General features: G+C 35.5%; 1 protein-coding gene across 1 annotated transcript in view; it reads right to left on the bottom strand.

The window, feature by feature from the left end:
- Window positions 1-1,263: 1,263 nt before the first annotated feature.
- The window catches only part of ATP11C (ATPase phospholipid transporting 11C), a 218,588-nt gene continuing 204,837 nt past the window's right edge, over window positions 1,264-15,014 (bottom strand). Inside the window, 2 exon segments of the mRNA XM_033200856.1 lie at window positions 1,264-3,873; window positions 12,822-12,975. Coding sequence (XP_033056747.1) covers window positions 3,811-3,873; window positions 12,822-12,975 — 217 coding nt within the window. The 3' untranslated portion in view covers window positions 1,264-3,810.

Here is a 15,014-nt window from a genome sequence, read left to right as displayed (position 1 = left end):
GTTGGTAAAATTGTGTCAAATTAATTTTTTAAAAGTTGCAAAATAATTAAGTCCACTTTTTTTCCCTGACAACTACTCTCAGAACGCAGGCCTTCAGGATTCATTAGTATGCATCCAGCACTTTGCCCACGGACACACTCACTGTATAACCACAGTGATAACCTCAGCCCTTAACCTCTGCCTGTGCTTCTTGCTGAAGGGGCCAAATCACTCAGACCCTCACAATACTCACTGTATTGGCCAACTGTGGGCAGACTAAGCAGTGAGGTGAAGAGGGAGCTCCCCATAAGGCTGGATGGGGGAAGGGAAGGAAGCTTGAACTGACTGATTCCAATAAGCTAAAAATCACGTTACGGCATCTGTGAAAATGTGGTAATGACAACCGTTCATTAAAAAATTAAGCAATAAAAAACCCTTAATATAAAAATAACAATGCCAAAATATGAATAGCAAATGACATTTTACAAAGCAATTTTGATTCTTTACCTTATTTGCCCTGCCAGACACCGTCTTATAGGTGAGAAAGAAAAAGGATTCAGAGAGAAATGTGGCAAAGCTGATACTTTAATTCAGGTTTCACCTCTGAATACAGCACATTTTCCACTTAATGAAAAAGAAGAAAATGCACACTAAATATAGATCAAAGACCAACAGGATTAAAAGACTACCAAAACACAGAGACTGAAATGTAGAAATGCAATGAAACCAGTTTCCGTGAAGTAACTCTGGTTTCTTGGCAGTCAAGGACAGTGAGGTTTTTCAAGAAAAGGGACTTTCACAAGGTCTTGGGTGCAGGCTGAGCAATGTAAGAAGAGGTAGGGAAGTGGTGTGTACACATATACCTTTGGACCAAGTTTCAAGCTACCGTAAAATCCCTTCATGTTTGACTGCTTAAGAATTAAATGAGTTCAATGGGTTGAAGACACAGACCACGAAGACCATACACATGCTACCTTCAATGCACGGGTGGCATCAAGCACACTGCCAAGCACAAAGTACACTTTCAACATGTATTTGCTGATTTGGCTGGACTTTTATCTATGCAGTAACAAGGTACAGTGTTATTAAAAACTCCTACAAATATCTTTCCCTCCCCAAATTAGGTATTGCCATAAAATACCAGTTGAACTCATGTAGAAATGGTCAAACTTCTTTTAATTGTGCAGGTCAAGAAGAAATTAGAAACTTAGTTCCCATCAACAAATTGCTTCCACATTATTTTAATGTCAAACCGAGACCTTTCCAAAAAAAAGGCTGATATATCAATCATATCATACCAAAGTTTATTGATTACATCAAACAAAAATTTCTGTAATGGAAAAGGCAAGTTGCAGTCATAAAAGATGGCATTCACATTCATTTTAGAAAGCAATAACGCAGATGTAAAAAACTGCTTAAGTGAAAAATGTAATATTGCAGTCCCATTTTGCAAGCTGAAAAATGATTTTGTCAACACGCATAAAATCTGCACATTTATATACTGCATGTTATTAAAAAATTCCATCACTAAATTATTACGAATTTTGCAAAGTTAGGCTTACATTTATATTCTTGCTGGTGTATATGTAGTACATATGGAATGAATGTTTTCAGTTTAGTAGGTAACATCCTCAAACAATGGACAACAGTTGTGAAAGTTACAAAGACATTTTGATAGCTCAAAATTATTCAAATTATAGGCAGATGATCTTATTATTACATTTTTTTCCCTTTCTCTGTCACAAATAGGGTGATTACATTGTAGTGCTAGGAATACATGGTCTATTTCAAGTTATTCGATCTGCTAACCCCACACTAGCCATTTTTTAGCTCTTCAGAAAAGTATCTTTTAAAAAGGAAAGCCAGGTGCTTCTCAAGGATCTAGGCCATGATATCATATATCATTGCCATTCTGAATTTGAGCTGCAGTGTCACAATGTAATGTGTAGCTGAGACATAACTCTAAATCCCCATTAATCCTTTCTTTCTTTCTGGCTGGAAGGAATTTTACATGCAACCAGTTACTTTTCTACTAGATTATTCTGTTAACTCTTCAGTGGTACTGCATTAAACAAGCCTCTCTACTGTGGCTCTCTTGTCTGTATTCACAGTTCCCATAGATTTTATGTAAAACAGCAATAATAATACAGCAACAACAACCATAAGAACAAGAAAACAAGCACAAAATATCAAAAGCTTTCCTGGGTTAGACTTTTTAGCTCTTTGGAATAGGCAAAGAATGCAGAGACTTTGTTTTCAGCAGCTTACCTCAAATACGGGCTACCAGAGCACGGCGCACTTAGGTAAGTTGTGAATGACATGTAACAAAATGTTCAAAAATAATACTGATATATGAGAGCAAATGTAATAATGAAAAAGGGTCCATAATGATGGAATGGCTTCTGATAACTGAAATTATGTTCTTTTCTAGAATTTAGAAAAAAATCATACCTAAACATTAACACAAAATATATGTGGAAGAATCAAATGTGCCATATGGACTGTATAAATATAATACAGATTAACTCCAATACTTTTCCAAATCAAGGTACAATATAAACATTAATAATAGTACAGGCATGCCAGAAAGACAAAAAAAAAAAAAAAAAAAAACTAGCAGTCAAATAAATATGGTCATTTATATCCAAAAAGTATGTGTTTAACATTGAATTAAGACATTTCACATTTATGTTTCAAGTGAGCTAATTAGAAGGCTAAACCTTCCTTCTAGCTCAGCTAGTCAAGGACTTTACCAAGGTCAGTCTCATGGTTTAGAGTTAGACCATTTCCCTGTCCAAGTTAAGAGACAACATTCATCTTCACAGAGTCATGGCTCTACAAGCTGAACCACTATTTTGGGGTGGATCCTTCCCCCTTTCCAAATTGGCCAAGTTTAAGAAAAGCACTGCATATATGCACAAATGCTATCTCTTTCAAATAAAAACCATCAACAGTTTAAAATAAGCTATTTTTCTTCCTCTTCACATAAAATTATAAAAGGCTGATGTTCAGAATGACCTTTATTTTTATATAACTATGGTTTAAAACCACCTTATTGCAGATCCCAGTAAAATCAACACTGGAAAAATCTGTTTATTTCCTAACTACTTTGAGGGGCTACTAAGTGATTGGAAATGTTTTATGCTTTATTTTCAAGTCTAGTAGGCTTACACCCATAAGTGGGGTTTAATTCAGAAGAATAAAAAATAAACAATTTTTTTCTATTCCCACAAAAATACCCGTAAGTTAACACTTTCCACATAAGCATTCAAGGTATTTTTTTGGCAAGAATATTCTACCAAGACATAAGTAGCACGTGGGTAAACAGAAGGGATTAACTATTTTGTCCGATGCATTGATACTATTTAGTCCTTCTGTATTTTCAAGTATTCCTTATGTACTTTTGAAAAAGAAAATTAAGATGATTATTTAGGAGGAACGAGAAATGTGATCCAAATAGTCTATTTCTTCTGCCAGGCAAAAAAAGTAATATTAGCAAAATCTATTCATTCTCATTGCATAACTTCTACTTTATACTATTGTATTTAAATCCATCCACAAAGTTCATGGGTTAAAAGAGAACCCATTTGGTTATATTATTCTATCTAAAGCCAGAATTCTAAGTATTCTTGCTTTCAACTTTCATATAATTCTTAACTTACAGCTTTGGCCATAAAGGCTACTTACAATAATTGTAAATGCTTAAGAGAATCATTTGGTATTTTAATGAACATTTATTGTGAACTCTAGACATGAGAGTGGTTTAGTGTGTTGCATATCAAGTATCCTGAGCCGATAACTTTTTGTAGTTGTTTCTTCATGCTTTCTTTTTTAGCTGTAACCACTGTCAGTATGCTTGTAGGACAATAACATAGGCAGTTCAAGATTCGGATTCTGAAAAATGTAAAATATACAGATTTAAAAGGCTTATTTTAATAATGTGAAACCATCTGTTAAGCATTTTCAGAAATAAGTAGTAAATTTTGTTATGAGAGTAAAGCAACTGTCTTAACAAAGTGCCAAGTTTTATTCACATGCAGGGGAAAAAAAGAGTGGCATTATAACCAGATTTTAATCCTTTCTTCATTTGTCAGCTGAATAGATTCAGGCTTGCTTTTTGCTTTTGGATTGTTCCAGGGTTCTCCTAATACTTTCTACCTCTGGGATTATTTACCATAGCAGAGGTTTTGCTTGCTATGATCCCTTCTCCTCTAGGCTGGGAGGTTCTTGAAAACAGGAACGTTTTATTCACCTTTTATCTCCAGCAGCTAGTATAGTGTCTGGCACACAGCAGATACTCAGGAAATGTTTGATGAATGATTAGATTACTATTTTTCTTGATGTGTTAATTTTGACAGAGGAAGTCTGAAGATATATCCAGCTTTGGAAGATTATTGTGAAAATATTCTTCCTTTTTACTGAAAGAAGCACATTTCCCCCTACAATATGGAAGTCAATTTTCCTTTTGGTAGATCATGTATCTATGAGTCAATTGATTCTTCTGTTTTTTTCTTATGCTTCATCTTTTTGGAAGAGAAACCATGGATATTTCCCTATCAAATTTGTAGATTCTTTTCTGTCCTCTAAACATCATCAAATGCTATGATCAGGATGGTGCATGACAGACAAACTGATCATTAAGTGTAAGTCAAATATGTTAAGAAATGGAAGTCGTATGTCAAAACAGGGAGCCTGATTCTCCACTCTAAAACTCAATCTTTTTGAACCTGAGTAGTGGAAGGTCTTAAGTAGTATGCTATTTTCTTCCCATTCTGGGACACCTCCTTTGCCATGGTTGGACTAGAAGTTCATCAGAATATCTTCCATTTCTATTTATGTTCCACATTCTCCAGAACCGCTAATACATTTTCCGGTAGCTCTGCAGGGTCATGGCGACTCTAACCAAAATAAGATTGTCATTCATATTGAGAATGTAACTCACACTGAGGAGTTAGGTAGTTTCCTTATTAACCAAGGAACAAACCAGATGCCTAAACTAGCTGTGAATTATTGTCCTTGGAGGAGAAATAATGCCACATGAAAATCTATTCCTGGAAGAAATAACTACATTAAAAATAAGATAATTGTTTTTAAAAAATACTTCCTCAGTTCTATGTTAGACATTGAAGGAGATAAGGCCCTGGAGAGGCCAAAAGCAATAGCGGTGTCTTCTATCCAGCCCAGTCCCCCAAACCACAGACGAAGCTAAAGAGAGCAATCCAGGGGGATACAAAATTAGCCAGAAACAATATAGCTAAAATGCATCACACAGCTTAGAGCAAGGCAATCTGGGACAAAGGGGTCAAAGACTTTGAAGGGTACTTATGAAGCAGATTTATTACTAAGGGAAAAGATACACAGGTAAGTTGTTTAAAAATGGGTAAAAGGATGCTAACTGTGGTAAAATGAGTCTGCTTCTAAAATAACAGTGCAGATGCAGACTGATGAACTCCAGGAAGACAGAAGAATCAATGGATTCAATCCATTAATTTAACTTGTATTCTTTGCTAGAGGTGGCAGAGTTGACAGCCGTTGAAAAAAATGGGCCTATGAGGTGGACTCACAATTATTAGCTTCAAAGTGAACTAACCCACAATTTTATTCGTGATGATCATTAATTTTTATGTGTGCATGAAAGATGGCCCTGCGCTAAGCTGTGTAGAGTTGTTTCTAAGCTGACATAGCTTGGAAGCCTTGTTCATGAATTACTCTAAATTCCTGTGGATGGATAAAAGACCTCCAGAGGTGTGGGTTGTTAAAGCCCCCCTGAAGGAAATACAGACTACACATAAAGGAGTCATTCTGAGTTCAAGGGTCCCTCTCATGGCATATCAATTCCTCCTAAATATTTCTGGGGGTAAATGAAATATATTACAAAGTGAATTTAATCATTTTCTGGAAACATTATTATAAAGCATTTTATATCATTAGGCAAGCATCCCCCTGAATGGCTATGAAAGATTTTACCTCTGAAAGTTGAAACATTTAGCTTGAATAAAACTTGACATTAAAAAGTTATGATTAGACTGGTTCATTGATATATATTTGGAGATCAGACATTTACAAGGACATAAGTGTATACAGTACCTGCAAACACACAGACACAGCACATGAAAGTACAAACACATTTAGTTATTTTCACACAATTCCCAAGAGAACATGCAATGCTAAATTGGCTTGATATTATACAGATGCAATTTTGGAATATTTATTTTTAATTTTCCAAATGATTTTTATAAATCAGTTATATTTCCTGATCAATATTAACAAACATTTTCACATGATGGCCTTGCCATTACAACTTGCCCCTTACAAATTAAATATGCTGTATCAACATTTGGCTTTGAAAAATGTTTAATATTTTATTTGGGGGGCTTAGCAAATTTTAAATGCATATTTCCCCATATTCCAAGTAATGCATCTTTATATTTTTGCAAAGAATATTGTAAAGTTCACCACACCAACAGCAGAGAAAATTTAGAGAGTGGTATTTTCGTTTTTTCTTTATAATGCTGTTAATCTGTTTTTTAAAAGCCAGCCCATTTGTTTAACACTAGGTACCTGTTACAATACATTAGATTCGTCTGAGAATGTTCGTAAAAGAAGAGGTCTGACTGAAGGTCTGGCGGATAATGAGTCAGATGCCCTTCTACAGCTCAGATTTCTCTGTAATAGTGAGGCAAAGATACTTAAAGCATGTGAAAATTGGTTAACCCACCTGGTGATTATATATTTTAAAAAAAAAAGGTAAAAGAAAAAATCATTTCCTATAGACTACTCCTCTGACCAAAAGTACAAATGATTACACTATATAGTAAATGTTTAACATTCAAATGAATACATTCAAAGGCCTAAGAAAGTCTCCAACTCGAATTGTTTTTGTGGTAGAAGTAAACAGACAACAGTAGTATGTGGCAAACTTGGGTTTTTGGAATGGCACTGATAAGTAATATGGTAAGATGAGTCAATATGGTTTGATTAGTAAACCTTACCATCCTTTTGGTGAACACCTCTGAGAGTTGTGCCGGTGCTGTGAGTATATCAAACAAAGAGAAATTTGTGCAAAACATTCCTGTCCTAGTGAACAGACTAGCTCTAACACGCCATGGCTACTGCATACCGTGGATCAATGAAGACTACAGACCCATAGTCCAAGCTTTTAAACATTACTTCCTCTCCAGTGTGACAATTTGGAAGGTGAACACATGATTAAAAGAAAATGACAAAATACTCTAAGCATCAATAGAAGATATAAAATGAGTCATGAGAAGTAATTTTTCATAAAGAATCAGAAAATGGTGTCAGGCAAATGAGAATGCAAGCAAGTTGGTACATTAAGAAAGGAAATCACCTTATTCACTCCAAGAGAAACTGTGATTGCTGGAAGTTTGAGAAAGCATGAAGATAGTAGATGTTCCTGAGGAAGGGAGGCGTTTCGTTACCTTGTTCACAATTGCACAAAAGGTGGAAAATTGCAGTAGAAAAAAGAGAAATGCAAAAACCAAAAAAAAAAAAAAAAAAAAAAAAAAGTAAATAATCTCTCAAATGTAAGACATTTAAAAAGAAACCTTGAGAATTCGAAGCCGAAATGATATGTTAGTTTTGAAGACATTATTTTCTGAAGTAAAAGCAGAGTCAGAGATAGGAATAGTCTATTATTATGTGCCAACTACTATTTCTCTACATATCAATTTGAAATTATTTTGTTAATGGGAAAATTGACTATTTTAAATAAAATAGCTTTAAATATGCTTCTCGTTAAAGTAAGACGTATCTCTAATCATTAATTCACTATCCTACATTTGTTCAAAATCCGTTGGTCAAAGCATTATGTCCACGGTCCACTGCCAATCACCAATCTATCTTGAAGTAATTATCTCCCCTATCCAACTGTACAGATACACTATGAAGGGACTGACTGCTCTTAAGAAGTTGCAGGATAAAAACCTAATCAAAAATAACAATGAGAAAACATTTGGTGATATTACATTTCAGTCCCATTTGCCTCTGACCAATGCTTAACTTCCTTTCTTACAACCTAATTTGATTGGTTTCCCTGTTTTTCCTACAGAGTCCTCTTTAGAAAGATAGGCTAAATTTTACCTAGGTATTATTTTTTTCCCCTTAAAACACCCAGAAAAGTAAAAATGGATAAAGTTTAACTAGCAAACCTAAGGTTATTTTTTTCCTTCTGATTCTGTGCCTGAAATTATAAGGTAATTTACAGACTCAGTTTCGGCATTGCCCAAGCAAAACAGAAGATGAATGGTCAACAATGTGGATGAGTTGAACAACTCTGCTAATAAAGATTACCCATATTGTCTACTTAGTGACTTAAAATGGGCTTTGTAAAAGAAACCAGCTAAAGTAACATATGTATACAGAAGATTCTAATAAACAATTAAACTTTTAAAGGTAAATAATTTATTCATGTTTTGACAACTACGTTTTTTCCTGTTTTTACCTTAAATGAAGAAAGTTGGTGGAATGAAGAAAGCTGGTAGACATGTTGGTAGAATGCAAATTCCCAATTGATAAAGCTAGAGAATATTTAGATTCTGAGAAAAAGATTTTAATTGTTTCTATCTTCTATTTTATGGGCAAAAACCCAGCGACAAGATTAGCATGATACCAAGTTCCCCACCCCCGTGTTTAATGCACAAACCTATCTATTCAAGACTGCAACTGTAAGCACATTTTGGTGTGCTCAAAAACTTGTATCCAACCACTGGAGATAAAAGTATTTCTATGAAGCAGAAATACTAGGAGTTAATGGATTAGGTGTTAAAACTACTTTATAAAGGAAATGAAAGTACAGAAAGCAGGAGAAAGCATGGAAAGAAGAACTAAAGCAATAAAAAAATTGATAGAGCTAGCAATTGGCAGTGGGGTGGGGTAAACAGGAGATAATGAGCTAAAACAGAATGAAATTTCCACATTCCTTTGCAGTCACCTAGAGAGCTTTGACACCAGCTCAATTAGCAGTATGTCAAAGAGGCCAATGGATAAAGGCCCATCTCAACAGCCACGACATTAGGTTTAAACTTTATTTTTGTCTAATCCAGCTAACAGGGCTATTGCCCTCTGAACCCATGGTTGTACACGACACTGTAAGAATCATAATAGTAATCATCATTATTATAATGATTAACTATATTCTCCAAAATTTCCAAAGTGCTTTCTCTGGGAATTTGGCTCAGACAGTTGACATTCTTCCCTTCCCTGTCTGCCACTCTCAAAGAGCTCTCTACATAATGGAATATTTCTTCCTGTTTGTGCTGACATCCCATGCTAAGCATGGCCATGTTGCTGGGTACATTCCCATTCAATTATAGTCTTCCTTTGTCTACTTTCGGCGAAGTTAAGCCTCCTTTTTGATTGTGGTGATGAAGTTAAGCCTCCTTTTTGATTGTGGTGACTTACACAAGAAAACTTCACACAGGATATGTGGAAATTACTCCATTGGAAATGTGAAATGGTATTTGCTACTTGGCCAGAAAGTCCAGGTATATTTCACTGATTTACAGACAGCCAATGACTATGCTTAGGGGGGAAACAACTTTTGAAATACAAAAATCCTATAATTGAACTTTCCTTGAGATGTTATCCTGTTGTTTCACTGTTCAGTGCTCAATTGTAGTTTCATCATATACCATCAACACTTCATAAAGCTAAAGAAAAACTCTACGATTCTTAACAATGGAACTTTGGGGAAAAAACGTAACCTCATTGCTAAAAATACAGCTGATGGATACATGGCTTAACTATAACCCTTGAGTTAAACAACTGAGAGAACCTATATTTGAAGATACTGGAATTCTTTCTAATACTAGCATCATGACAGAACTCAGTTGCAGTGGAGGCTGCCATACTAGCGATTTTACTGGAGGTTTCAGGAGGTAGTGATTTGAAATAGCTCAATTGTGTTAAAACAAGCCATATCACTGATTCTGCTATTCTGTTTAATACCTGCTTACAAAAGTATTCCATATGAATGCTCCTTATAACTAGAGTGAGAGCTCCTTGTGAGCTAGGGCCACATCTGATTCATCCGTGAATTACCAACACCTAGTACAGTAGCTAACTCATAGTGGGCCCTCAGGCAAGGTACGCTGAATTGAACAGAATTCAGCATAAGGCTGCTCTTGTAATTGTGAAATATAAATAGCTTGGCTTCTTTCTCAAATGCCAGAGACATTTTCACTACACACTGCTAAGTCCCCTTCTCAAAGCAGCTGCCAAGACCCACATAAGAATAGCACTGGCAGCTGACCTGCCACATTTCTGGCTATGTGTATAAAGTGTCCACGATACTTATTGGTTTAAGTCAGGGATTCTTCTACTCTAGGTAGAGACACACATTTGACCACATCGGGAGATCTATCAGGATATGGGGCAGACCCAGTATCTTTTGCCTCTCTTTAAAATGAGGCCAATGTCTTAGCAAGGAATACCGAACAAAGTAGGAAATCACACAGAGTGTCAGACTGTTGGTGACTGAGCATGAAGACTAAAATATTTGGGGGAAAGTAACATACTCTTTCTCCCTTATCTTAGAAGTTGGCCTCCACCTCTTTGATATAGCCAAATAGGGCCTTATATAAACAGATGTGACTTATCAGAATAGCCATGGCTGCCATGTTGCAGTAGGCCTTTATGCATTCATATTGCACTACTTTGCTCTTGCATTTTCTCATAAGAAAAAAAAAAAGAGGCAGCGCTGGTGAGTGCCCACAGCATGTTGCCTCATTTGCAACTCTTGAAATCCCGCAGAGTCTGAAAAACCATTTAGCCTTTCAGACATTGGATGTAAAGAGAGATGTTCATCAGCAGGTGGTTCAACAAATGTTTATTGGTTCAACGAGGGTAGGAATAAATGAATGAATGATTGCATGAATGAAAATGATTATGGAAATTTTCCTGGTTGTTCTAGCACATCAGCATGCCAAGCTATAGCACAGACACTAGAATTCTTCCTATGCCAGACATAACCCATAACAAATTTCATGCTAAACCCCTGCCAACGGTCTATGCTGCTAAGTAAGAAAGGACGCAGTCCCAGAACTCCATACTTTCAACAGAAGTTCAGAATCTGTTCGTGTAAAAAAAAAAAAAAAAAATGCTCTAAGTCTTTATCTGTGACTGCTTAGTAGCATCCCACATTTAATGGTCTATGTAAGAGTCACCTCCAGCCAATGTCTAACTTTTTAAAGAGAGGGCCTAATAAGAAAAAAGATGGTATGTTTGAAGGTTTTGTTTTCTGAGATATTTCTACAATCTTTAGACCATGTAGCTGGGTGTGAGCCATTATTTAAAATGAGTTCCATTACCTCAAATAAGAGACATATTTAGAATCACTCCAACGTATTCTCCCAAATAAGGAGGATGGAAGAGCAACTTGGAAATCCTTCCCTGAAAAATTCTCTATTATAAAAAGCCCCAAATCGTTTCTTATTGCAACATACTTTATTTGGTTTCATGCAAACTGCCACTTGAGACATTCTGGGTGGTCTGTTGTACCAACCTGTTTTATCCCTATTCAACTGATATTGAGACATAATCAGGTATTTCAATGCAACTTTTCCATCCTAAAACACCAGACTAGAGCATAGCAGTCATAACTAAGCTAACATTACTGTGTTCAGTTCCAGCCCGTAAGACATGCAGAAGCAGGGAGTTAAGAGCAATTCTGGCCAACTAACTATACACTGACTGGCCTTGTATATGAAGAATCAATGTACCCTATGACAGTTCTCTTTTTTTTTGATTGGGGCTGACACTGACTTGTAACATGAAACTCCTCTTTTACAATTCTAATCACTGAAGGTTTTCCTACTCTAATCATTTCAGATCCCCATGTCTATCTAATATCAACTACTGGATTCTATCAATTCAACAGGCAACAAAATCATGATGTAACAGTTTTGTAGCTAAACTGGTTAGCAAATTTATCAAATAAGTCAGGTAGTCGTAGCTTAGAATATTACCCGAAAATACTGCCTTGGAGGTGCTACAAGATCTAGTTGGTGTCAATATGACAGAAACAGTTTTGTTTAACAAAATCAGCTACTGTTGGCAGGAATATGACATATTTAATTAGCTTGTTGGTCAAAATCTGCCAAAAGTTTTATTTTCCATGCTCATCTCCCTATTTCACTGTAAAGACTTTTTAAAAAATGTTTAAAAGATATCATAATGAGGCAGCAGAAAAAATAACTTCTCATTCCCACAGGAAATTTACAATTTAATAGGAAAAATAAAAACACACTCATAAAACTATTTTGAATTTTTACGAGTGTGTTCCAGAGGCTAAGGATGTAGAAACCACATCCAGGGAATTCTCTTTGGTTCAAATATACTGCTGGACAGACAGGGCTAGAAGCAACACAGAGATTAAGCAGCACTATAATTAAAGGAAGGGGAAAGGTTTGAAAGAGGCAAATTGGTGTTATCAACTGAAAAAAATCTGCAAACAGCCCACAGGGAAATTTCTAAGTTTAAAGCGAAAATGTTGGTGTGGAAATTCCTGGTGTGAAAATTCTAGGCTAAATACAAAATGAAATAATTTTTTCCTTTTAAAATTCCATATGGAGCATAGGAGATACTCCATATGGATTGCTGAAGGTCACATAGAACACTATTAAGGAATCTACTTACCACCTGCATTGGATAACGAAGTTTTTACTATACTTTTTATGCAGAAGAAGAAATTAAGTGATGAACCTGTAAGGAGGGGTTTAACATGCTGTAACTAATGTAATTTTCTAAATCAGGTTTTTAGCTCATGGCAGGTATTGAGGCCCCTTCCAAAAATCAGGTTATAAGATAAACTTAGTTCTTACCCTGGCACTTCTTCTTCTTACATTCTTTAATACTATCAGAAGAATTTCAGGGAAAAGGCTGATAAATATTAGAAGAATTATAGCCAACCATGTGGATACAGAAGACAGCATTTGGGCAAATACAAAATACATTCTCTGTTGCTTGAGAAAAGGCCTGAAGTGGAAAGAAAATACATGATGGAAAAACAAATCAATTCCTGTCATATGAAATGGATGTTTAATTAAAATGTCTTTTGTATTTAAAAAGCATCTTCCTTACATACATTAATAAAAAGAATTTTCTCTAGAATATCCCAAAAGTAATAAACAAATTTCATTTACCAAATGTTTGGGAAAAAAGGAATGATAATCAAAGGAGAAAGAAGACAATAAAATGCATTTGACTTGAAAACAATCAGGCAATGAATTCTAAAGTTGCCAACTGGCAACTATTTACATGCATTAGAAAATGCTGGTGCTTCAAAGACATTCAAGAGAAATGGTTCATTTTTATCCTAACAAGCATTTTATTTCCTCAGCTGTTTTATTAAGATGGGGATGGATTTGTGTTCTGTATTCAGAAATTCAAAAGACATTTTTATAACTCTCCCCCAAGAACTCTCCCCCAATAAAAACACTATGTAAATATAAAAAGGACAGTAGAAGCTTATCATGTCTCTCAAATGGAAAGAATCTACCATTGTCATCCACAAAATATATTAACAGTATGTGCCAAACAGGCTGACACAGAGCAGAATACTTCTAAATGGACATTAAGCCTTCGAATCCAGAAATCCAGCGGGAACCCCCATTCTGGAGTTAGATTTCATTCCGAGTCATCCACTTCATTGTTAAGTGGCCACTGAGAAGCACAGCCTGTTTCCCTTCCCTTCTGTCTGAGCTCAACCAGAGAGCCTCAGTAGGTGAAGCTATTGTTGTTTGAAGGTGAGGGGGAAGAACTGGTTGCTTAAGGACAGGATGCACATCAGACTGCCCTAGGATTAAGAGCTCTAGGTAGATAACTATGGTTCCTGTTTATTAGATGACACATCATGCTTCCTGAGGATAATTTGGTTTCTCATTTAAAAATTAATGTCCATGTACCCTTATGTAACATGATAAAACTGAATTTGTGGCTCTACTTTTATGAAAACTAGATTGTGGAATAAAAGTGAGAACAGGGAGGTAGAAAAATTTATGAGGCCTAGGCTACACAGGCTTTCTGGGAAACGTCTGCCACATGGAAAAGACTTCTGCAGAACTCTACCTCACTCGAATTCTGAAGAACACCTTGAATAATGTTCTAGGCAGTTAACTGAGCCACAACAGGGGCCCAGATGACAAATGACAGCTAGTCACAGGGTGTTCCTTTGCATCATACATTCTGACTAATGTCTCCAGTTTTTTTTTTTTTTTTTTTTTTTTAAACCTCCATGTCATCTATGGAGTTTTGTAGTAGGGCAGTAAAAAATAAACACTATTGCTTCTGGATGTGGTTTGGGGCTCGGAAGTCATCATTCTCACTACCCAACCCCAAAGACAGGTGTGACTCAATGCCTCAGGGTCGAACATGTCCAGAGACATTAGTTGTGACCACATTCAGCTGAAGTTTCACATTGTTTCTAGTCACATTTTACTGGTTGCTTTATAAGTCTATATTCATGTAGCGGCTCAACTCCACTTAATGATAATACTTCAGGTGATAAAATAAAAAATAGATTAACATTTCATTTTTAGTATCACTAATGAATAGAAACAGGTGTGACAATATCTTAATCCATTTACTGGATTTATTTTCATCAATAAGGAATAGTCTGGAAAGGGTTGAAAATGAGTTTGCTAGAAACATTTTATTCTTGTAGAAATTTTGCATAATTAGTTCAGATGCGGATTACATAGATTCATAGACAGAATTACGGTACTCTGGGCAGAACTACAATTGTATATGGTATGTTCTTAATCAACTTTGATTTATTTGTATATTATTAAAGAAAATAGAGACTTCCTTCAGCTTCATTGCTCTTAATTACCTATAGAGGTACCAAATATATGCTGTAATTATACTTTTTAAAGCTGGTACTTCCTTAAATGATTAGGTTTCTCATATTTTTATTTCTTAAGGTTTTATTTTTAAAAAGCTTTTCAAAATAGAGTTTCTTCTAATTAAGACTCAAGGGACATAAACATAGGACTCACATCTCTGTGATAAAATAG

The sequence above is a fragment of the Trachypithecus francoisi genome, unplaced genomic scaffold (genome assembly GCF_009764315.1).
Source record: "Trachypithecus francoisi isolate TF-2019V2 unplaced genomic scaffold, Tfra_2.0 Lachesis_group6, whole genome shotgun sequence".
Taxonomy (NCBI): Eukaryota; Metazoa; Chordata; class Mammalia; order Primates; family Cercopithecidae; genus Trachypithecus; species Trachypithecus francoisi.
The sequence above is the reverse complement of the archived record's forward strand: the minus strand, read 5'-3'. Positions and strand labels throughout refer to the sequence as shown.